Source organism: Danio rerio, chromosome 23 (genome assembly GCF_049306965.1).
Source record: "Danio rerio strain Tuebingen ecotype United States chromosome 23, GRCz12tu, whole genome shotgun sequence".
Taxonomy (NCBI): domain Eukaryota; kingdom Metazoa; phylum Chordata; class Actinopteri; order Cypriniformes; family Danionidae; genus Danio; species Danio rerio.
The window spans coordinates 15,106,846-15,132,734 of record NC_133198.1 but is presented as its reverse complement, the minus strand read 5'-3'; the positions used below and the strand labels follow the sequence as shown (position 1 = coordinate 15,132,734).

The 25,889-nt window shown below is 33.5% G+C and overlaps 1 protein-coding gene across 9 annotated transcripts in view; it reads right to left on the bottom strand.

The window, feature by feature from the left end:
* Positions 1-25,889, bottom strand: part of uckl1b (uridine-cytidine kinase 1-like 1b) — a 71,131-nt gene that overhangs the window by 4,592 nt on the left and 40,650 nt on the right. For 3 of the 9 annotated variants that reach the window (XM_681683.8, XM_073939547.1, XM_073939548.1), the window contains exons 7-13: positions 24,406-24,467; positions 19,568-19,584; positions 8,440-8,538; positions 5,250-5,343; positions 4,828-4,890; positions 4,522-4,644; positions 3,313-3,420 (exon numbers count right to left, since the gene is read on the bottom strand). In XM_681683.8, coding sequence (XP_686775.4) covers positions 3,313-3,420; positions 4,522-4,644; positions 4,828-4,890; positions 5,250-5,343; positions 8,440-8,538; positions 19,568-19,584; positions 24,406-24,467 — 566 coding nt within the window. Of the gene's footprint in view, positions 1-3,312; positions 3,421-4,521; positions 4,645-4,827; positions 4,891-5,249; positions 5,344-8,439; positions 8,539-10,080; positions 10,101-19,567; positions 19,585-24,405; positions 24,468-25,889 lie in introns of all 9 variants that reach the window. The other 6 variants (XM_005162006.3, XM_005162007.6, XM_068216875.2 and 3 more) reach the window with 2 other exon arrangements.

Below are 25,889 nucleotides of genomic sequence, written 5' to 3'. Positions count from 1 at the left end.
GGAAATTGTACTGTGTGTATATACATATACAACTATAAATAAACAAATATTGTACATGAACAATATTTGGGTTTATAAATATGTGGGTTTATAAATATTATTTTGAAGGTAAAATACAATGTAACAACAATGTAATTACATTGTAATAATAATGTATGGACATTTTAATTACATCGATGATAAAAGTTTATTACATGTGTGCTGTATGTTTTCGTATGCAACTATAAATACTGGAAAAATACTATAAATACTATGTATTGACAGTAATTACATATAACATGTTCTGTCTATATTTTAAATATAATACACAAATACTCTACATGAAGTACACGAAACACATTTAAGTTAATCATGGAACTAGTTACAATGTTATGACTATGTTATTACAATTGCATTATATATTAATTACATATTAATTACATATTTATTATGATTATAACAATCACATCCAAAATAAAATTATATAATTACATATGTACTGTCTATTTATGTAAAAATACACAAATACTGTACATAAAATATACAAAGAAACAAGTATATATATATATATATATATATATATATATATATATATATATATATATATATATATATATATATATATTATCTTAGAGGCAATAACATTGTAATTACCATGTCACTACAATGCAAAATCAATGTAATTACAATGAAATGTCAATCTATTCACAATGTAATTACAATGTAGCAACACAGTGAATACATCCAAGACAAAAGTTTGTAATTAAACATTACATGTGTATTTAAGACTTTGATTTATTTTTATGTAGATAATGATAGCCTACATAAAATCATTTACATTTATTATTAATTATCATGGATGTAGCTACAGCGTAATTACAACGTAATGACATAATAATTACAATGTAAGAACATAGTAATGTAATGACAAAGTAATTACAATGTAAAAACATAATTACATTTTAGCAATCATATATTACGTTTACTGTGTACATTTAAGTATAAAACTACACACTACATAAAAATAAACATTTTTAAATCCTATCTTGTATGTAGTTGCAATGTAATCAAAATGTAATTACTATGTAATGACATGGTAATTACAATGTAATGACAGTAATTACAACCAAAAATAAAAGTTTAATAATTTAATTGAATACATTTAAGTATAAACTAGAAATACACACTGAACAAGAAATATACAAACACATTTCATTTTGTTTATGAAATATACAAAAATATATTTACAATATCTAAGATGTAATTCAAAATAAAAGTTTGTAATTACATGTGTACTGTGTATATTTACATATCAGTACACAAATACTGTACATGAACATACATGTACATAAATATCTTGAAGGCAATTACTGTCGTTACATGTATATTTCATGTACAGTGTGTATTTATAGTTATATACTTAAATATACACAATACACATAGTAAAGTAATAATTACAACCATTTATCTTGGATGTAATTATTGTGTTGTTACATCCAAGATAATATTTCTAAATGTAAATGTTTCTTTGTATATTTCTTGTACTGTATTTTTCTATTTATAATTGTATGCGTAAATATACAAAGCACACATGTAATTAAAAAGTTCTATCTAAGATGTAATTACTGTGTTGTTGCATTGTTATAACAATGTAACAACAATGCATTAACAATATAATAACACTCTTACATTGTAAATACAACATAATAGTGTATTACAATTAAATAACAATGTGACGACACAGTAACTACATCCAAAATGAAAGTTCAGAATTACATATTACATGTGTATTGTGTATATTTAAATATGAAACTATACACAAGGCACATGAAATACACAAACACGTTTATGATCTTGAATGTAATTACAATGTAATGACACATTAATTTTTGTAAAGTTTTGCAATTACATGCGTACTGTGTATATGTATGTTAAATTATAACACATTAATAAATATGATCTGGGATGTAATTACAATGTAACCTTTTAACCTATCACAATTAATCGTTTGACAGCACTAATTTTCCTGTCGGCACCCGCATAGTTATGACGTAACTACAAAGGCCCAATCCCAATTCTACCCCTTAGCCTTTCCCCTAACCCCCACCCCTCATTTTGCACATTGGTAGGGGTGTCCCAATTCTCTTAAGCTTGAACACGTAGGGCTAAGGGGAAGGAGTTTTTCAGGTAAGAAAATTTCCCAAAATACACCAGCCACAATGGCAGGATAGTTACACCTGGAAGTGAGGAGATCCACAAATTACAATTTTTTTGTCATTATTTCGAATTTTTACAACAAACTTGTTTTAATATATTCATAACTGCATAGGTGTTTAACCGTCATGCTTTAAAAAAAAAACAAATAAATAAAATGCTAAAATAAAAACAGCTAAATTTCACGGTCTATAATTAAAACTCCTGTATAGCTGTCCCACAACATTCTGACACTGGAATACTCTGTCAAAAAAGTCTAGTGGCTAGGAATGGGCTTTTTACAGTGTCTGCTATAATGTTAATGTTGTTTTGGGTGTGTTTACATAGATGAATATGGTCACTGTATTAAATGCACAGTATTACAATCTTATTGCCACATTAGATCGTTATGATGACATAATATATGTAATTACAAACTTTTATCTTGCATAATACATATAAAAATACAGATCTGTGCCTCAGCTTTTAAACAAATAAAACACTTAATTTTCTATACAATATCAAATACAACATTTAAAAAAAAAAATCTTGTCAAAGGCAGGAAAAGAGTTATTTACAAGATGTTACATTTGATGTTTAATAGACTTACAAATAAGAACAACCAATGCAATGCAACAACAGATCAACAACCTGATCATTCTGAAAGCTAATCTTGCAACTTTTATGTATTGTTCACAATTCGAACTCATGTTGAACAGTTGTAATTTAATTGTCCTAATTCTTACTGTCACAATCCATTCTGAATTATTTCTCACAACCAAAGTCTCACGATTTTTACTTGATTTCTTACAGTTCTGACAATTCTCATGATTTGAGCAAACAAACAAACAAACAAACAAACAAACAAACAAACAAACAAACAAACAAACAAACCCACAAATGAGTGATCACCACCCTCGGCTCAACTAATACGTGTGAAGTTATATCATGCACTAAGGCCACTGTCAGATACTAAGGTTTCACTACTACGCCTACACTCGCACACAAACAAACTGGGCTGCTCTGCATGTGCTACTTGAGTGGGCGTGTGCGTGTGTGCATGTGTGTGTGTGTGTGTGTGAGTGTGTGTGTGTGTAACATCAGCTCCATCAGACGGGTAGACCACAAATACAGACTCACTAGTAAAACTCTGATGGCCATCATGGCTGCCGCTCCAGTGGACACAGTGCAGTCCATCAGAATCACATGATCCTCGCTGATGTCTTTGGGTAGACGCAAGTAGTGTAACTGAATGAAAATAGAGGACGAGATGGAATGAACATCAATAATATGTTTAAATAAGTGAGACAAAACAATAAATAAATAATTTTTTATTATATATTTTATAAAACAAGACTGTTAAATTTATTTAGGAACTAAATGTAATTGTTTAAATGCTTAGCACTCATTTCTTTACAATAATTTTTGTTCATGTGAAATTAAAATGTGTCAACTTAAAGTGCTGAAAAATATATAGATTTTAACATGTCGGGTGGTAGGAATATTTAATAAAACTATAAATAATTAATAGCTACATTTATAACTATAAATAAAAATACATTTATAAATATTATCTTGAATGTAATTACAATATAATTACATTGTAATTATAACGTAACTACATGATGATAACATCTAAAATAAAAGTTTGTATTTACATATTGCAAACATTTGTACAATGTATATTTACGCATATAACTATAAATACACAACTGTATGTAACAAATGTAACAAATATATACATATTACCTTGATTGTCATTACAAGTACAATATATATATATATATATATATATATATATATATATATATATATATATATATATATATATATATATATATATATATAAATAAATAAAATAAATTAACAATAATGACAAAACATATAAATAAATTAAAGCGTAAAAAACAATTAGAAAACCCAAACCAATAAAAAAAACAATATATCATACTTTAGGTCAGAAAGATGTAAAGGTGACTTACATTAGTAATGTAATTTAATTCTGAAAATGCATTAATTAGGAAAAAATATTAAATGTATATTTATATTATATTTATATTAAATCATAATATAAAAATGTATTTTAACCCACTGACAATCCCAATAACCCAATGGAAAGAAGCTAAATAGATCATGTACGGTGTACAATGACCAAGGTATAATTCTAAACCTGTATAATTCCATAATATTAGAATGACACCAAAATGAATAATTCTAATAAACATGTAAAAATCGTACTATCGACACTAAATACTGCATCAGAGAAAAGTTTCACATTTAGAACTCAGAAATACTATGCTCCTTCGATTAAAACTGAGATTAAAAAATTAAAACAGAAAGGGGCGTTACCTCAGGCTCTCCTGTGTCCTGATTGGTCTGGATGAGGATTTTGCCAATGCGGACGTCTTTGCACACGGCTCTAAGCGCAGGCTCCATGGTTTCTCCCGCCCTTAGAATCGACACGCCCGTAATCTGTTAAAAAAAAAGAAAAAACAGAAAGTGAGGGTGGCATTTGCTTTTAAGGCCTTTACTCTTGTACACAACATACATTAAAGAGATTTCCCGAAACAAGCTGATTCATCATGCTGAACTGCTATGAGAGGTCACCCTAAAAGAGATTTTTCAATGCATCTAGGTGGCATGTTGTTTTCTTACCCTCTTTCCATGAAAGATTCTGCCCTCATAATCCTCTCCTTGTGGGGTCTGAACAATGTGGACCTGCAGCAGAAAACACAAATTGTACCATCTCGTTTTTTTTTTTTTTTTTTTTTTTTTTTGACCAAGCCCATCAAATGCAGCTAAACTGATCTTCCTCTCTGATTAGAAGCCACAGTAAAATGTCAGTGATGCTCTCTGGTTCTTCTGTGAGGTTGTAAGTGGAAAGGTTGCTGCTGCTGTTGGTTGCTAAGCTGATGTCTTGCATGTTGTGCTTGTTAGTCTGAATGGAAATTGCGGTGGACAAGTGAGACAAGTTTCCATGTTCAAGACGAATCGTCCATTGCCCACACTCACAAATCCGCTGGCGTGTCGAACCGAAAATTCCCCATCAATCCTTTGGTTTATAACGGTTTTCTCACCTGAGATGGAAGGAAGGACAGCGCTCTCTCGATGAGGAGCCGCATTAACCTCTTGGAGTAGAAGATGAACTCGTCTCGATTGGTGTCTTTATTTCTGAAACACAAGCAGTCGTGGTCAAAAATGTGATTTTCGTTAAGGTCAGCTAGGCAAGATTATGCAGTAAGGTTTGCTTGTTTAACTATAAAAACTGTAGTTCTTTTATGTGATAGCTTGGCTTAACCACAAAGTGTTTGCGGCGTGGATGAAAGCTGAAAACCAAAGCAAACAAACAAAAAAAGCTTTCAAAATGAGTTCACTGCAGCCACTGGCTTATGCTATTGGAAATTTGGTAGCTGGTTAAAGATAGCAGATGTGCAGCTTACATATAATAATGGGTCACAGAGGGCTAAGGGCTAAAAAAATAGGGGAGGGGAAAGGATTGAGTAATTGTTATTGAAAAGAGAGCAACTTGTAATTAAAAGTGACGTAAAAAAGGGTTTACATATGTAAATCAAATTGACGTAAAACCCAATTGATATGTTCTTGATTGAAAGCCAAAGACTTGGCTACTATGAACCGCCTTCATGTGTGAGATTAAATTTCAGTTTTAACTCAATTATTCATTCATTCATTTTCTTGTCGGCTTAGTCCCTTTATTAATCTGGGGTCGCCACAGCGGAATGAACCGCCAACTTATCCAGCAAGATTTTACGCAGCGGATGCCCTTCCAGTCGCAACCCATCTCTGGGAAACATCCACACATACACAAACACACACACACACACACACACACACACACACACACACACACACACACACACTCATACAATACGGACAATTTAGCCTACCCAATTCACCTGTACCGCATGTCTTTGGACTGTGGGGGAAACCGGACCACCCGGAGAAAACCCACGCGAACGCAGGGAGAACATGCAAACTCCACACAGAAACACCAACTGAGCCGAGGATCGAACCAGCGACCTTCTTGCTGTGAGGCGAACGTGCTACCCACTGCATCGCCCTTAACCCAATTATAAATGACAAAATGTCCAAACTGAATTTAAAAATTATGTTACAGCCAATCAATTCTTGATCTCAATTCGGTGTACTCTCCAGAACACTTTTTTTCTCCATATTTTTGGTCTTTAACTGCATTGATTTATTGCATTCCTGCTCTGGATTCTCATACTGTATACTCTCTGGCCATGGTGGGCTTTTTTTCTCTGTCCCGTGCTGAACACAGTCAACCAATCACAACAGACTGGGTCATTAGGCCAATCACCGCAGATTAGCTTCGCGCTATGGAGGGGTTTGGGAACAAATGAATCACTGAACGAATCATATGGGAGTCGATAGGATATTTAGATAAAAATAAACGGATAATATAAGACAATAGCTATGTTTCCATTCAAAAATGCGGATGAACTTTATGTGCAAAACTAGATTATTGCATAAAAAACATGCAAATTAATCTAGCGAGTCAAAGTGAACAAAATCGTCACAACCTGATTAACTGGCGCCAAATATCAACAGTAAAAACTGAATTTGCTGCAGTAGGAGAAGCCGCGTCAATCTTTTCTCCATCTAATAAGGACTTGCGCCTCAGAAGGAAATCCAGACATGCAGTGAACGCACCGTGCGTTTGAAGGTGTCAGACGCGGAGCACAGATGCTCTTGATTCTGGAGGTCGTTAATAATATAATAACACTAATACTTGAACAGTAACGTGTTTTAGAATGACCTCAACAACATTTCAGATGTTTTACAGTGTGCTTAGCCTGCTGGTTTGTCTATTTACACACATTTTCATCATCACACGATCTCTTATCACAAAATCACATGACCTTTTTTTTAATGCGCATACTGAAATTTGTGCGGTAAAAGTGTTTCCATCGTAGTTTATGTGCATCTTTTCTTATAGGATAAAAAATGTATCCAACTAAATTATGCGCATAAGTTTTTAAATGGCATTTTCACAATTTATGCGCGTCAATGCGTTTCCATCAACCAATTTTTTTATGCACAAAATGCGCATAAAAATAGGTGGATGGAAACATAGCTAATGGAAGGGTTTTTTGATCTTGCATGCATATCAGTCTCTTGTTGGATAACCCTATTAGTAGCTCTTTTAAATGTATTCAATAGTAAATATTACAATGTGAAGGTGTGTGCATGCATGTGTGAAAAATTAACATTAGGGAATTTGGTGATTTCAGTCATCATAGTCAACATCATCTAAACAGTCTCTCGGTCATTTGATGTGATGGTTTCGTGTCTTCTTGGACACTTACAATGCTTGTACACTGTATTTATAAAGCGGTGTATTGAGTTTGTTTGGTATGATGTGATTTTTGTGATTTTTCAATCATGTGTTATTTTGATTGGATGGAAATTACAGGACTGATTATTCTACATACAGTTGAAGTCAGGGTCCCACTTTATATTAAGTGTCCTTAACTACTATGTACTTACATCAAAAAATAAATACAATGTACTTACTGTGTTTATAATGTATTTGAGAACACTTGTGGTGCATTTGAGTTGGGATAGAGGTTGGGTTATCGACAGGTTTGGTGGCATGGGTAGGTTTAAGGGTGGTTTAAGGTGTAAGGGATGGTCAACAGTGTATTTACAAATGTAATTACAAAAGTTAATTACAGCTGTAATTACATACATGCATTTAATCAAGCATAAGTACACAGTAAATACATGTATTTACACAATAAGTACATTGTAACAAACTATTAATTCCTGTGTAAGTACATATTAGTTAAGGCCACTTAATATAAAGTGGGACCGAAGTCAGAATTATTAGCCCCCCTGAATTATTAGCCCCCCTGTTTATTTTCCCCAATTTCTGTTTAACGGAAAGAAGATTTTTTTCAACACATTTCTAAATATGATAGATTCTCATTTATAATAACTGATTTATTTTATCTTTGCCATGATGACAGTAAATAATAATTTACAAGATATTTTTCAAAATACTTCAAAACAGCTTAAAGTGACATTTTGTGACATACTGTGAAAATTTCCTTGCTCTGTTAAACATAATTCGGGAAATATTTTAAAAAAAAAGAAATTCTGGTTAAAACTGTAAGCAAAACATAATGTAGTGACCGCAAGTTGAATTCCTGAGCAAAACTACTCAATTACAGTGATTTAAGTATTTGTAATTTTATAAATAAATGTGTATTGTGCATGTCTGACCTGATGATGGTGTGCATGCCGCGGACCTGCGGTGTGCTTTCCAGAACACTCAGAGTCTGTGGTAGCGGCTGTGCCTGATGAGCAGATGCCAGCGCCGCCCTGATAACAACATCATCACCCGCAACACACACAAACACACAGGACATTAGCTATACACTGCCATTCATGTGTTCATTCACACACCACAAACACATGCTCATATAACATGAATGTCATGTTAGAGGAGAGCGAGCAAGAAGCAAGGATTTAGAAGTGTAAAAGAGAGATTTATAAAACAGAACCAAAGGACAACCTCCAAAATGAAAACGCTGACCTGTTCATGAGCTTTAGTTTAGTCATAAGCTTTGAAAAGTCAAAATAAGTATTTAATTAAATATTAATCACTTTATATTTTATTTTCAAGAGTTCACACTTAGCTGATGATTGACTATAAGCAAGATTGGCATGCTGTCCTGAGAGAAGGGCTCCAAATAGGCTCAAGAGGTTCTTGAGCCCCGGGCTCCCTCCCGTTTGCAGGGCGAGAAGGGAGCTCTGAGCTCAGGTAGGTCTCGAGTACTCCCCCTTTTTTGATAAGAGCTGATGACAGAAAATGTTTGCTATGAAGAGATGCTGGATGAGAGTTTGACTGTAGAGCTTAATTTAGATTGATCAATTCACTTATGGTGCATGCTTTTGGAGTGTGGAAGGAAACCGGAGAACCGAAAACATATAAATATAACATATGCAATATTAGATTTTTCCAATATCATGCAGCCCCTAATATATATATATATATATATATATATATATTTTTTTTTTTTTTTTTTTTATTCATTACTTTTAAAAATTCTTGCGGCCTAAATTTTTTTAGTTGATTCAAATGAACTTTTCTCATCATCTCAACTCAGATCAAACTGCTTAAAACTATTATGTTAGACTAAAAATATACAGTTGAAACTTGACTAATGGATTAAAATAATTTAAAGTAACAAAACATTTGTTGTTGTGAGCTCTTTTGTTAACTATATTTATGAAAAAACTGAATCAGCACAATGTTTTTCATCAACACTGATGATCAGATTTCAGATGACTTATTTATTGTAATAAATTTTTCTCGAGCAGATATTTTTTTTTAAACATCAAATGATAATTCAGCTTTAACACCATATAAATAAATAACATTTTAAAAGAAATGAAGACTATGTTAATACAATAAAAACAAAATTAAAACATTACTATTCGTAGTAATTATGTTGAATTTTGGTGGTATTTTTGATCTAATAAATGCACTTTGGGGAGCGTAACGTCTTTCAAAAATGAAGCCACTTTTACATGCTCTTACGAATTGGATTTGTTCATATCAACTGTTAAAACGCTTAATGGACTCTGTGCAGGTCAGGGTTTATTTGGAGGATCCCATGATTTAATTCCACAAGCAATTGTCAAATCAAAGACTGCATATCCTGTCAACAAACATAACACAGCTTTCAGTGTAAACCCATGCAGAACGCTTTTGTATATCCAAATCAACTGCTTCATTAAACACACTAATATGACAATATGCAGTCTTTGCGTAACACAGCATGATTCTGTTTGTGTTCTACTTTAGGTTTGTAATGCAACAGCAAAAACATAAAACAAATCATAGGCAAATCTCCTCACATATCCCAGCGGAGCTTTCTCTGTGGAGGAAGAGACACACGACAGAAAACAAAACACAGACAATGACAACAGGAAGAGAGGGAAAAGAAAAGAGACGTCACAAACTGTCAGGTGGAGGATGAGCTGATCATGTGACTGAGTGGAACAAGAGTTTGACAGCTGCAAACACACACACAACACTATTCAGTGTACAATGAGCTCAGATGAAGAGTTCACTCAAAAATGTACCGGCATCTTCTAACCACTCCCCAAAAAAACCCTACCTAAAAATTGTGTGATATAAGTGCTTTTTTGCATAGGTATCTGATGGAAAATGAAAAATATCTCACCCTTTATTCGTCACTTGTGCCAAATCTCTTTTGCTTTCTTTTACAAAAGATAGCTTAAACACAAAAGATAGTTTGAAGAATGCTTGCTAACAAAAAAATAAAATAAAAATCTTTCTCTAAAAAAAACCTCTAAAACCCATTGGATATTTTCTTCTAAAATTAGCATTTTTCACCAACTCTTGTGTGTTGGCTCAGTATTTTACATTTATAGTGACGGACATGTTCTTTTCATTGCCTTTTAAGTGACATAACTGAACATAAACATAGGAGGTTGTGAAAATTTCTCATTTTAGGAGAAAATTTCAGATGGCATTTACATGTTTTTGCATCTTTTGCAGAGGTTTTGTCATTTTTCTATGATGCATTTTAACTAACTTTTTAACTCCTAAAATGATGTGAATTGAATCGACGTGCAAATGAATCGAGTGAACTCAAAATGATATATCGTGATTGCGCAACAAAACTTTGCGAAACACCCACAATAAAAAAAAAAACAAACAAACAGGAAATTGCGAAGGAGTGGGATGATGGAATCTGCCGTTTCAGAAGCATTGATAAACTAATTAATATCAAAGAAAAACAACACGTCGATACTATCGGAATATATTATATCTTTATTTCAAAGTCACAGACACCAAACAAAACCAGGGGCCTCATGTACGAAGACTTGCGTTGGAATCATAGTAAAACATTGCGTACGCACAAAGCTGTAAATGTGCGTACGCAGTAAAAAAATTCAGATATATGAAAGACTGCGTACGCCGAATCACACGCATATTCTCTTTGTACATCCCAATGAACGCGAAACTGAGCGCAACATGCACGAGCAGTCCCTGCCTCCTCCCCCATATGAATATGCTAATGACTCTACTTTGGCAAAACCCAATTAAAAAGCAATGGCAAAAGCGAGTAAAAAGAGAAACTTTGAACAGAATGTGAATTAGAGGTGCTGCTTTCGGAGGTAGGCTCGAGAAAAATGGTGTTATTTACAAGTTTGTCCTCCAGAATTAATAACAAAAGAAAAAAAATTGAGTGGGAGGATTTAGCTAATGTGGTTAACACAGTTGGGTCTGAACATCGCACTCAGTGGATTAAAAAAAGAAATAGAGCGTCAACACTTCCCATTCACTTTGAATGGGTGCTGTCAAGCGTTTCCAAACTGCATTGCGGATCTGTCGGCGCCACTTCAGAGGCGTTGCTCACTGCAGAAGTTGGGACTAGCTCAACTTTTCAAGCGCCGATGGAAGCGTCAGTCAATCAGATCGCTGTATGTAAATACACCAGCTAGACAGTGGCCTATTGCTGACTACATTTCATTGGCTGACGCTGCTATGACGATCGCGTCAGCCCCAACTTCAGTCACGCCTTTAGTCAAGCATTGACGCTGAAGCCCTGTATGAATGGGGCGTGAGTGGTGTAGCTCTTAAAGCGCATAGCAACATGTTTTGACACGTTCGACCATGAACTCGGTTCAAATCCAGCGATTGACGAACTCATTCTTCTTATTTTCCCCCGCTACATATCAGATTCTGCCTACTCTTCATCACAAGGAAGACAGGTAGGAATCAATAATAACTGTGTGCATCATATTTTATTTGCTCATTTATTGAATGGAAATATTTCTGATTAACGTATACAAATTCATCTTTAGATGGCGCCTTTATAGCAATGTGTGTGCAGTAAATTGCTCCAATTACACTGGGAAAAGCGGTGATTCCTGCAAGTTGAGCTTTAATTTTAATGGCTGGTCAACTGTATGGTATGGAAATCATATATACCTGCTAGACATGCGGATGAATCCGTTTCATACAACTGCCATTTCAAGGCTCAAAGATGCTTTGTTGTGTGCAATTTAACACAATTGCCTCTAGGAGTCGCCAATAGAAAAAAAATAAACGCACACAAGAAATGCACCAACGCCAGGCATGAAGTTGGCGTGGAAAAGGGCACTTTCCCACATTTATTTCATCGTTAGTAAATCCAAAAGTGAGCGTGAAACCTGGCGTACGCAAAGTTTTTATGAGTACGCAGCGTTGACACATGAGGCCCCATGTCATTTGTAAGAGCTGTCGCAGAATTGTTGCCACAGCACAAGGAAATGCAACAACCAGCATCTAAAAAAGAACCACAGGCCGAGGAGCGTCTTGCTAAAAGTATTGGCAGTGACACTCAATCTAGTAGCAAGCAAAGTAAAATTTCAGAGTTGTTTGCTAATATAACTTGATATATTTTCAGTTCCACTCACTTCATTTTAGCAGTAAGAAGCTACAATATCGATTATTGAGCTAAAGGTTGACTATGAAATTAAATCGCAAATAAAATCAAAATCTCAATGTCTAAAAAATTGCAATTAGATAATTCCCCAAATCACAAAGCTCTAATACAGATTCTTGAAAGTTTAAAGCAGTTTTTTTTTTATAAGTTAATAAACTTATAAGCTAAAAACTAACTTGCGTTACATTTTCAAAAAAACAACTAAAATATTATTACTTACTTTAAAATTAAGGGTTACTTTACTCGCTACCTGGAAAAGTATTATATAGAATAGTATTTTATATTACATAACTCACGTTCCTTGTAATGCGTTACCCCCAACGCTGATGTAATGATGTAACCAATCAATAGAAGTCTGATATTTTCTTAAAGGTACAGTTAACACTAAAAATCTAAAATATTAAACTAATTTGAGGACTTAATTTTGTAAAAATATTTAAGCGCTCAAATACTTCATTTAAATACCCTGAACCTTAAGCTAAATTAATAAATAAAATTTAAAAAATGGACATCGATCACAAACACACATGCATTTTATACTGTAAAACACTTATATATGTAGTAATATATTTTATACATTATATGGCCTACCCGTAACCCTAACCAAAACCCTCATAGGAAACTTGTGACAAAATTTGAATGTCAATAGACCCTGTTGATTTTAAGCGTTTGAATTACAGGAACACAAAGAATGTATTTGTAAACCAGCTTAACACAGTACAGCTGGTCCACTAATACATCATGGCATATAAAATTATGTCACTTTACATACGTAATGTATTTTATACTGTAAAACACTTTTTATATGGCCAATACGTAACCCTAACCAAAACCCTCATATGGAAACCTGTGGTCAAGTCAAAAGACCCCAATCAATCTGAATTTAAATATTTTGAATTACGGGAACAAAAGGAATGTACTCGTTAAGCACCTAAATACAGTACATCTCGGTCATACCTATGTTATTATACAATCCCTTGTGCCTGTAAACCGCATAAGTACACACACACACACACACTCACCTCTCTCTCACACACCAAAACGTTCTGTGATATGAACTTTTTGTGGGAAGTTAATGCAAATTCTTATGTTCATGCACATTCAGATGTGTTCACATTATGCTGTTTGCTATCAGTGACAAAGATAATGGAAACAATGATGTTGCTGATGTTTTCTTAAAGGTGTATTCACCCAAAAAGGACAATTATATCATCATGGAAAACAAAAATAGCATTATATCCTGACTTGCTCTTGTAAGAAACAAAAAGTGCACCAAACATGTAATATTATGTAAGTAACGGAATTAAAGATGTCTGATGTCACTGATCTTAAAGGTACAGTTCACCTCAAAATAAAAACTCTGTCATCATGGAACACAAATGTAGAAGAACATCCTGCCTGCTTCTATCTACAAAAAAACCCATCATCACACAAACGTTGTAATGTCTTACAAAAGCTTTTTGTGGTGACTGATGGAAACTTAAGTCTTACATGTGCATCCAAATACAGCTGTGGAAAAATATTAAGAGACCACTTCAATAGTATTGACCACTTCACACATAGTTCAATATAGGGCAACATAAAATAGTCCCTGTTTTCAGACCTTAAATATTTAAAAAAATGCAATAATATTTCACTATATTTGTTTGTTGGTCTGATAATGTATGTCTATATGTGTATAGTTCAACGCATAAAAGAAATTCATATGGTTTGCTTTAATGTAGTCTTTATATACTTTTTTGGTGGAATGAACGTTCAACTAAGGGCCACAAAATCTCTTAGGTTTTATTTTAAAAAAGTTCTTGAAGTAAATAAAGTCATTTATACAAAAGGTTTGAAACGAGACGTGGCAAGGTAAATGTCATTAATCATATTTGAATTTAGACAGCTGTGAGGGAAAAATTTGATCACTTGAGCATTCTCCTTTTCTTTTGATGAACTGTTTAAATTTTTGTATTTGAGTATTACACCGTTTCAGGTTTAATCTGTAAACTACTAATGATATTTCTTTTTAATTTAAAATAAAACCTCTGTAATTTGGTACCATGTGTTAGACATGTTTCTATTCAATTATAAACAACGCAATACCAACGTTTTAATATTGTTAATAAGAAATCAAAATTGATTGAATAATACAGATTTCTTTAACATATCACTTACTTTAACCAAAAATCACTATCTTTGATAAAAATGTGTGAGAAAAACCCTCTTCATTAGTCCTTTATAAAAAGAAGTAATATGTAAAGTGTATTTTTTAAAATTATTGTTATTATTTTTAAATATTTTACTTAAACCCATACCTACACTCGAAAAAGATTTTCTCTTATTATTCAAACTATACTGCAAAAAGCAACTACTTAAAAAAGTGAGTAAACCCATTGCTTTAAAAAGTTGATTTTACTTTAAAAAAATGTAAGTATTTGTGTTATAACTTGTTGAACTGTTAAGTACACTAATCTTATATTTCATATTAATGCACAGTTTATTTATTTAATAATTTGAAGGCAATGACTTAATTTACGAATTTACGAATGAACTTAATAGTTTTGTTAAATCTACTTAAATGAGTTACATTGCAGGTTTATTAAAATGTGAAGAAATTGTGTGGAAGACTGAATTTTTTTTTTACAGTGTAATAAATCCTGACGCAGAGAGAATTTTTAAGTGGTCTCTTAATTTTTCCATAGCTGTACATGAACACAGCTAAAATGTAAACTCTTACACATTAAAAAGAGATGTTGTCTGTTTGTTCAAACTACTTGTTTAAAATGAACTGAAACAACAAAATTTTTGAAGATGATTTTGAAAAAAAAATTTACGTTCACGTTTTACATTCAATCTATTTAAATTTGTAAAAACTAAGCTAACTTAATTCCTTTATGTTGTGCCGACACAAATTGATTCTACAGTGTATTTTTTTACTACCATATGTTTGGTGAAGAATCTATTTTTTATCATAGTCCTTATTGTATGGCCTACCCGTAGCCCTAACCCCAACCCTAATAGGAAACTTATGACAAAACTTGGATGTCAAAAGACCCTGTTACATATGATTTTAAGCATTTGAATTATGGATACACAAGGAATGTACTCGTAAACCACCTTAACAGAGTTCAGCTAGTCCACTAATACATCATGGCATATAAAATTATGTCACTTTACATACGTGATGTATTTTATACTGTAAAACACTTCTTATATGGCCTACCCGTAACCCTAACCCTCATAAGTAACCAGTGACAAAATTTTTAGGTCAAAAGACACCCTTACATATGATTTTAAGCGTTTGAATTGCAGAGACACAAGTAATGTACTTGTAAACCACCTTAACAGAGTACAACTTGTTCTCTAATACATAATGGCATAGAAATTGCCACTTTTCATACGTAATATTATAATTTAATTGTATTTTATACTGTAAGACACATATTTTATGGCCTACCCATAACCCTAACCCCAACCCCAATAAAATTGTCACTTTCATCACAATGCACAATGAGCTAGTGTGCGATATCCAGCTCTGAACACCAGACACATGCTTGAATTTTCACTTTCATTTGAGCAAACCTCTCCTGTTCTGCTCTCCAAGCTCTATATGTAGCATGCAATTTTGTTTTAGCTGTTGCCGTTTACTTTAGTTTTTGATGAAAATGTCAGTTTAGCTGTGTGTCCTGTAGCAGCTGCCATCCTCTCATTCACACTCACTGACACAAAGGTCTGCAACTTCCTGTGACGGGGGCTCTACTTCCTCAACTTTCTCTCTCTCTTACTCTCTCGTCTGCTGTCGTTTTGAGCCCAACGGAAAAACGAGACTCTTTGTAGTAGACATAGGAAAGTTGAGTGCGTGTGAGGCGCGTGTTCAACAATAGCTACAGAGAGAACGAGAGAGGAAAGACAGAAGAGGGAGAGAAAGAGAGGTCAAGGGGAGGTATTTTTAGACTCAGCATGCAGGGAGACTGTGCTGTAAAAAACACTGAAGGATGGAGAAACAGACGCCATCTGCCTTCTCCTGACTGCAGAACTGAGCATCCGTACTGATGTCTTCCCATGATGCTGTGCTGCTGACCATTGCTGGAATGATCATGAAGGTTTTGGGGTATAAGGTGTATTGTGGTACATTAAATGCTTATAACAGACTCTTTTTAATTTATTGTCATATAAAAACAAAACTATTAAATCTATTATTTTAATCATATTATATATTTTAATAAATCAAATAATAAAATGTTATGAAATAACATAAATATAAATAATTACAATTGAAATCAGAATTATGAAATCCCCTTTGATTTTTTTTTCTTTTTAAAATATATTTCCAAAATGATGTTTAACAGAGCAAGGAAACTTTTAACAGTATGCCTGATAATATTTTTTCTTCTGGAGAAAGTCTTATTTGTTTTATTTCGGCTAGAATAAAAGCAGTTTTTAATAAAAGTAAAAAAATAAAAATAAAAACATTTTAAGGTCAATATTATCAGTCCCTTTAAGTTATATATATATTTTTTAGTCAAGTAATGTGTATTTATATAGCTCATTTATTGTGTATGGCCATATACCCAAAGCGCTTTTACAATCATGAGGGGGGTCTCTCCAGTATGTAGCATCCACTTGGATGATGGCAGCCACAGGACAAAGGCGCCAGTGCGCTCGCCACACACCAGCTATTGGGGTAGTGGAGAGACAGTGAACAAACCATCGTATATACAGTAGCGGATTTAGGCATGGGCAAAGTGGGTGATCGCCCGGGACAGCATCTTGCTGGGGGATTCTATCCCAGAATAAAGATGTTAGAAGCTATTCACATTTTGAGTCTTTTGCATATGCAAGTTTGTTATTCTTTATCTGCAACCGAAACAATGCTGGTAAAGAAAAATTGATGCATGTGTTGCAGAAAGCCATTCCCGCGCCCCTCACATGCACTGATCCTAATCCCGGTTGTTTATGCACGCTTATATGCGTCCACATGCAAGTCGACAATACTAAAATTTTTATGATGATGTTACTGTTACTAAGCATGGCTATGAAGCAGACAGAAGGGATTTGTCAGGAAGGTAATAACATAAATTCTTACCCGTGAGTCAGGTCTAAGACAACAAATAATTCTATAAAACATTTTTTTGGTTGTATCCTATAGAACTGTCATAAAAGAAAAAGTTTTGTCTTTACATTGTTTTTTAGTTACATTTAAGATTGATTTCTATTCATTTATAATAATAATTGTATAATAATAATAATAATAATAAAATTATAAAAATAAAATTATAAAAATACTATTAATAATAATAATAATAATAATAATAATAAACAAATTGCTGTATTTATTGAAATTAAATAAAACTATTGAAATGTATTTCTAATAATTATATTATTAACTAGAATAAACTAGAACCGCCACTGGTTATATAATAACTCATTTAATTACCCTAACCTGTCTAGTTAACCTAATTAACCTAGTTTAGCCTGTATTAGCCTTAGTTTAAAGCTGTATAGAAGTGTCTTGAAAAATATCAAGTGAAATATTATTTACTGTCATCATGGCATAGATAAAATAAATCAGTTATTAGAAATGAGTTATTAAAACTATTATGTGTTGAAAAAAAAAATCTTAAGAATGAAAAACAATCTTAAGTATGAAAAAAAAGAAGTATTTTTTTTTTATCTTTGCCATGATGACAGTAAATAGTATTTGACTGATACCTATTTGACTGATGATATTTTTAAGACACTTCTATGCAGCTTAAAGTGACATTTAAAGGCTTAACTAGATTAATTAGGCAGGTTAAGGTAATTAAGCAAGTTATTTTATAACAATGGTTTGTTCTGTAGGCTAAATAAAAATAAAGCTTAAAGGTGCTAATAATTTGGGTTTTGAAAAAAAATAAATGAAAACTGCTTTTATTCTAGCCGAAATAAAACAAATTCTCTTCTGGACTTTCTCCAGAAGAACAAATATTATCAGACATATTGTGAAAATTTCCTTGCTCTGCTAAACGTCATTTGGGAAATATTTAAAAAAAGATAAAAATTAAATAGGGGCGAATAATTCTGACTTCAACTCTCTCTCTATATATAATCACTACAATATACTACATACAACAACTTCAAATAAACAAACAAACAAACAAACAAATAAAAACACTAAAGTAAAAACTAAAAGTATCCAAAATACCTGCCTGTAATTATCACGTGGTGTTCAGGTCCTAATTAATTGATTCAGGTGTGTTTGATATGGGTTGCAACTGAAATCTGCAGGAAGGTGGCTCTCCAGGAACAGGGTTGGCCACCCCTGCTATATATGAATATACATATAACTGTAATTTCTTCTAATTTTAATGAAATAAAAATAAACAAATAATGCTAGTTAGATTCATTTTGTGGAATGTTCCACTATTTGAAATATTATTTTTATTCTCAAATCTTTATCACAATCTACATAAAATATTTACTTTAAAAGATTGCTGCAGTAAAAATCTGAATTAAATAATTATGTGAAAAATAACTTAAATCTTTAAATAAAAAATACTATATTAGCATATAAATTCTAATTAAATAAATTATACGATGTTGGGACAAAATATTCCAGATGTGTTTATGTATTCATTAACTATATTTGATTCATTTTTGTAGTCTTTATATTGGACCATTATTACTAATCATCATAAAGAGATGCTGCCCTCTTTTGGCCACTACACGCAGTGCAGCAGGGTTCAGGAGGAGGAACATGCTGTCATGCGGTATAGAGCACAGTTATGAGACCCATGGACTGATCTGAGGCCAGTTTTCCCTGCATTTGTTACTGCTGAGGATCATTATCAGCATTGAGCCTCAGGACTGACCCCAGATCAGCGGAGAGCAGTATGAGATGAAGAGCGGTGCTACTCTACCTGACGCTGAGCTCTCGCTGTTCACCGGAAGCCGAGAAGAGGGAGAACACAATCATCCAGAGCAAAGCCAAACAACACACGACAAACCAACAGGCCCACACTGAACCTCAGCACTCTCTAATGCAGGTTTGTCAAACTTAGTTCCTGTAGGGCCGCAGCCCTGCACACTTTAGTCCCTGCTTCAACACACTTACCTGTAGGTTTCAAACAAGTCTAAAGGACTCAATTAGTTTAATCAGGTGTGTTCAATTAGGGTTGGAACTAAACTGTGCAGAGCTGCGGCCCTCCAGGAGCTGATTTTGACACCTGTGGTCTAATGAGATGATTTCATGAGGAGCTTTTTCAAAAGGTGTCAAATAACTGTTTGGATAGCCCGGAATGCATCTGTAAAGTTTCAGCTAAAGATACCATATTTAGTATAGCTTGTCAAATTTGTCCCAATTTAAGGGTGAGCAAAAATACACTATTAGTCTGTGTGTTCCTTTAAAGTGCCCTTAATTATGGACTTTTTTTTGAAAATGACCTCTTATGCAGTGTTTAACGCAGCTCTAGGTGAATGAAAACATCCAGCTGAGGTTTAAATCTGAAAGTGCTCCATGTATAAAGCTATTTACTCTCAAAAAATAAATAAATAAATAAAATAAATAAATAAATTGAAAAGAGTTCACTCAGTGTCATTTTAACGAATCAATTTTGAAGTAGATCTTTTTTCGTTGCAGTTCATCCAGGTCAGGCATTGTCCACCCAATTGTTGCAAGCGCATACCTGAGAAAACTTGAAACTTCCTTCTTTAATTACTACAGTAACCCACCATATAACACAGAATTCACCGGCTGTTTGTGGTTAAAGGAAAGACCAGTACAATACTAAAGACCATTAATGTTCAGTTGAAGTCAGAATTATTAGACCCCCTGAATTATCAGCTCCCCTGTTTATTTTTTTCCCCAATTTCTGTTTAACGAAGAGAAGATGTTTTCAACAGATTTCAATGGCTTTATCAGTGTAAAGACGTCCTTCCACTGCACATGGCAAATGACAAGCGACAGACTGGAAGTCATTCAATTCCAATGGGGAGCTGCATAGAATTCCGATCATCTCCTTATGCAGTAAATTTGGATCTTTGAAATATTTTAACTCCTCCGACTAGACCGTATGTGACCGGACGTGATGTATTCCAGTATTATTTAAGCAGGTCTGTGCTCACAACATGAGAAATAGGAGTTTTTTGTTATTTTTTGAATCAGAAAAAGTCTATATTTAAAAAAAAAAAAAAAAAAACATTTCTATATATAAATGAGTAAGAAAATATAATATTTTAATGTTGTCTCCATTCCCTCTAAAAGTTTTAGCAGTCTATGAGTATTTAGTATTCATTCAATCAATCATGGTGAATGCACAAAGAATAAAAGCTCTTGCTTTTGCACTCCTATATTTCTGACACCACAAGATTCTTTCCTATGGTGCACGACAAATCTAAAAATTCTGTGCGAGTGTCACAAGGGGGCGTATTATGTCAATTGTGTCTGAATGTCTTGTGCAGTAAAAAGATGGCTTACGTTTTTTTTTTTTTTTTGCCGACCAAACATGCAGCAGTTTGCAACTCTGACATGCTTGCTCTCGCTGCAGAAAGTTCAAAATAGTTCAACTTTTGCCACTGCGCAGAAATATGATTAATACTAAATATTTATTAATACTGAATGTTAATTGTTGTAATTACTTGGAGTTTTAAAGAAGAATAGAGCAATATGCTGGTGTACAAACTGCATTGAGCTTTCGCATTTATTGTACCATGACTGCTTGTTTCAACACTTAAAATTCATGATGGCATACTGCTTCTGACATATGCTACATACAGTAGACCAGTCATGTCCAAACTCGGTCCTGGATGGCTGGTGTCCTGCAAAGTTTACTTCCAACCCCAATCAGACACACCTGGGCTAATCAAGCTTTTACGAGGCTTTTTAGAAACATTCTTGCAGGTGTGCTGAGGCAAGTTGGAGCTAAAATCTGCAGGACACCGGCCCTTCAGGACAGAGTTTGGACACTTCTACAGTAGACAAATCACAAAAGACTGGGTCATTGGACCAATCACAATAGGCTAGGTCATGCAAAGGGGCGGTTATTAGTAACGAATCGCTGAACAAATTCATTTGGAGCTTTTTTGATAATTATGTAAAAATATGTGTGTAAAAACATATTAAATTAGAAGATTTTATATCTCTCCAACCGCCACCCCCAGAAAAAAAAAAAAAAAAAAAAAAAAAATATATATATATATATATATATATATATATATATATATATATATATATATATATATATTAGTGCTGTCAATCGATTAAAAAAATTAACTAATTAATCGCACCTTTTTAAAAAAATTTATCGCGATTAATGAAACTTGAAACTTGTAATTTTGCCTATTCAAATGTAAAATTAATGTAAACGCAAGACAAGATTTAAATTCAAAATAGAATTGTTTATTAGAATTAAAATTCAAAATATAATTGTTTAATAGAATTTTTGTTTAACTTGTAACTTGTAACTTGATTTCTTCATGTAAACAACATACCCACAATAAACCATCAAGATCCTGGCTTGACAGCCATATTTATTAAAAAAATTAACACACAGGCATGTTAATGACATTTAAATTTCAAAACAATCAATGCCAATAAAGAAAACATTGATTTCCATGTTGGATTCTAAGTGGACTGCAAAAAAATGCCAAAATACAGGAATTGCAGATATGGAAAATTAAAAATTATAATAATAAACTATAGAATACAAACTGTTGGACTCATTGTAAAGTTTTATTGCTGTGAGTTGAGAACATTAGTTATAGAGTAGAAACAATTTTGCTTAATCCTCCTTTACATTCATCCAGTTGCTAAGTCAAGGAGTATCCCGCAAGTGCACAGAGACTCCCAAATGCCGGCAAATGAATGATAATTTCTCGCAAACCGGTCGTTAAATACCCCTCTCCCCCGCATCCCACCTAGCTCTTCAGGTAGCCTATGTCGCACGCAACTCACCCCCACCGTCTTTCAGGTACGTCTCGCGCGCACACGCCCCTACTCAGATACGTCGCTCACTCCACCCCTGACACCCCTCAACATGCCTGACACAGACACACACACACAACCTGCTGCAGACGTTTTGGCCCCAATGGCCTTCCATACTGGAGCGACTCCCCTCAGATTCAACACGCATGATCACGTTCATCAAATTTGCTTAAGCTAAGCGTCCTAAAGTATTACTGTATTTCACAAGGATTCTGACACAACAACGCGAAGCATAAGCTTTTGTTGCATTTAATGAGGAAACACGCTAAACTTGGAGGGCTCATGCTGAAAGGCAAAGTAATGCCCTGTCTTTGACAGCTCGCGACTTCACCAGAGGCTTTCAGAGTACATTCACATAAGACACCAATACTCCGATTTTAATATGATTAAGATTATACTCTTATTAAAATTCTACCGTGTAGCCTAAGCAATTTTATTACCTTAAAGGAACACCAAGTCACGAAATAAGGAGGATTTTCTTTCTGTTTGCCATGCGGTATCAACTTACAACAGAAGTCGAAAGTTAAAAATGAAACACCTGAAATTGCATGAAACTTTGGAGAGCCTGGTGATGCGACTAATTGTTTTATACTGAAACTTGCCTTTAAAAAGTGCTTCCTTGGTCTTATCCACATTTATTGCATGTTGAACATACGTCCACCACAACAGGAAGTAAAAAAACCCCTGCAAACTGTGTTAATTGCGTAAATTTTTTTTAACGCGCTAATTATTTCAAATTAATCACATGCATTAACGCACTAATTTTGACAGCACTAATATATATATACATATAAATATATATATATATATATATATATATATATATATATATATATATATATATATATATATATATATATATATATATATATATATATATCATAATCAGGGCACTTTAAATGCAAATGATCTGCTGCTTCCCAAAAGAGGGTGGAGCCTATACAGGCTATTCTGACAAAAAAATAAATAAAAAATAGAGAATCTCATGTCAGAAATGACCAGTAGCAGATTAATTTATTGCATGTTCAAACCAGTCAGACAATGATGGAGAAACTGAAGAGGTTACAACATTTATGTAGTTGTAAAATTGATTAAAATCATAGACTAGTAAATTTCTCTTTAATGTAATCTTTACAAAAGGCGTAAAACGAACTGTCAACTAAACTGGTTGCGTTTAGCAGCTGCAGATTCATTGTGGGCCTGAAGAAAATGAGTCTGTTCAACACTACAGTCAGTGAAACAAACCACATGATGTGTCAAATATTAGCCATGTGTCAAAGCATTCCCAAATCCAAAATGCACAAGTGTTAATAAATCTACTTGTTATTAGGTGCACAGATGGATTACTACTCTAATAACATTATATTTAGTGATCACTTATCCCATTATACATTTTAATAAATACAGATCAGAATTAGTATGCAAGTATGCATGTATGTATCTTTATACATGACAATGTAAGCTGAATTAAAATGCATTATTAAAAGCATTAAAGTAGCCCTTTTAGTTGCATTTAATATGCTTTTATTTGCTATAATTTCTATGTATATATAAACACTTTTGTTAATTGTATTTCATGTCTTTGATGGGACTTCAATATGGGACTCTTGACTTTTATTCTTATTTATCCACAAGGGGGCGATCCTAACCCCCTAAAATGTACAGCAAGTAGTAAACTAGACTGATAAAATGATGAATCAGATTGAGACAGGGCTATCTTTAATTGCTGCTCTCTATTAAATATTCAGATATTATCAGCATGTGTGTTGTTCTTACCTCCTCCAGCTGACTGTGTACATGCTGCACTATCAGGTCAATGGCCACCATGTTTCCACCCCCTACAAGAAATCAAGATCAGCTGTTTGAATCAAAACATTTCTAAAATCACACTTAACACTACAGCTGCTTCTTAATTGAATGCTACCTCATTTCTAAACTACAGTGTGATTCAGACGCAGTACATAAAGTTAGTCAACTTAGGGGACATTTCAGCTCACTGACTATATAACCCTACTTCTGATTTATTAGTCCTAATTCAATTTTGCAACATTCCTATCTGAAAACGTTAGTCTTTGGCTTTCAGAACACACATTTGTTTTTGTCAACCAGAAACAATGATTGTTTTTGGTTCACATAGAATACTGAAGATATTCTAACATCATATTAGCCCATCATATTCTACACATATGCCCATCATATTCTAACAATACAAGAGTATTATCAAGTACTACCTGAATGAGGAGGTGGACCTAAATAATCAGACTATACAAGGCACATTTAATTTTTATTTGTCATTTCATTTGTAAAGTAACCCTAGAACCACAGTATAGAGGATTGAATTAAACTTTTTACCATCAATGTGTAACATTAATAATATAAACATTTTAAATGCATAAGACAAAATTATTAATTTAAATTTATCTACATAGTACAATATAAAGTGGGACCCTTGATTCAGATTGGTCAATTATGTCATTTCAAGGTATGTTATGTAAGGGATAAAGAATATCCAGCTGATTGTTATCGCAGAATAAAGCCCTTATTGGCAGCCTAAAGCGAAGGGGAGCTTTATTCTGTGAAAACAACCCCCTGGATATACTTTATCCCGCTCATTACACTTCATACTTGCCACAAAACATACAAATTAGACACACAGTTGTGTGTTTATTGGGCCATAATAGTTCATCAACTCTTTAATTAAAGGCAAAGCTGACAGAAATGTAAGTGGCTGAATGGAGCATACACTAACTTATGTACTATTCTGTCATAAAATGATACCAAACAGTCAAAAACAACAGCATGACAGAGAATCTTAAAAATATGGATGTGAACATGTTGAGGCCCAATCCCAATTCTATTTTTGTACCCCTTCCTCTTGGCTCTTGAAACAGAGTGTGAAGGGGAAGGGCTTCAAAATGTACGTGTTAGAAACGAGACAGCAACACTACACCTGCACACGTCATCATATGCCATTGCGATCTCTTGCTTCATATGAGATTGATAATGGCGACTGCTGTAGTTATTCCAGTTGCTTTATTTTTTGGTATTTCTCTTTAGTAAATCACTGAAGGCAAGTTATCATGTTGTCATAACAATATATTGTGACAATAAGATCGTAACTGTACTGAGAATTTACACAGTGGTCAAATTCATCTATGTAAACACACAAAAAACAACATTACATTAAAGCAGACACTGTAAAAAGGTCATTCCCAGCCACTAGACTTTTCTGACAGGGTATTTGAGTGTCATTGAGAGAC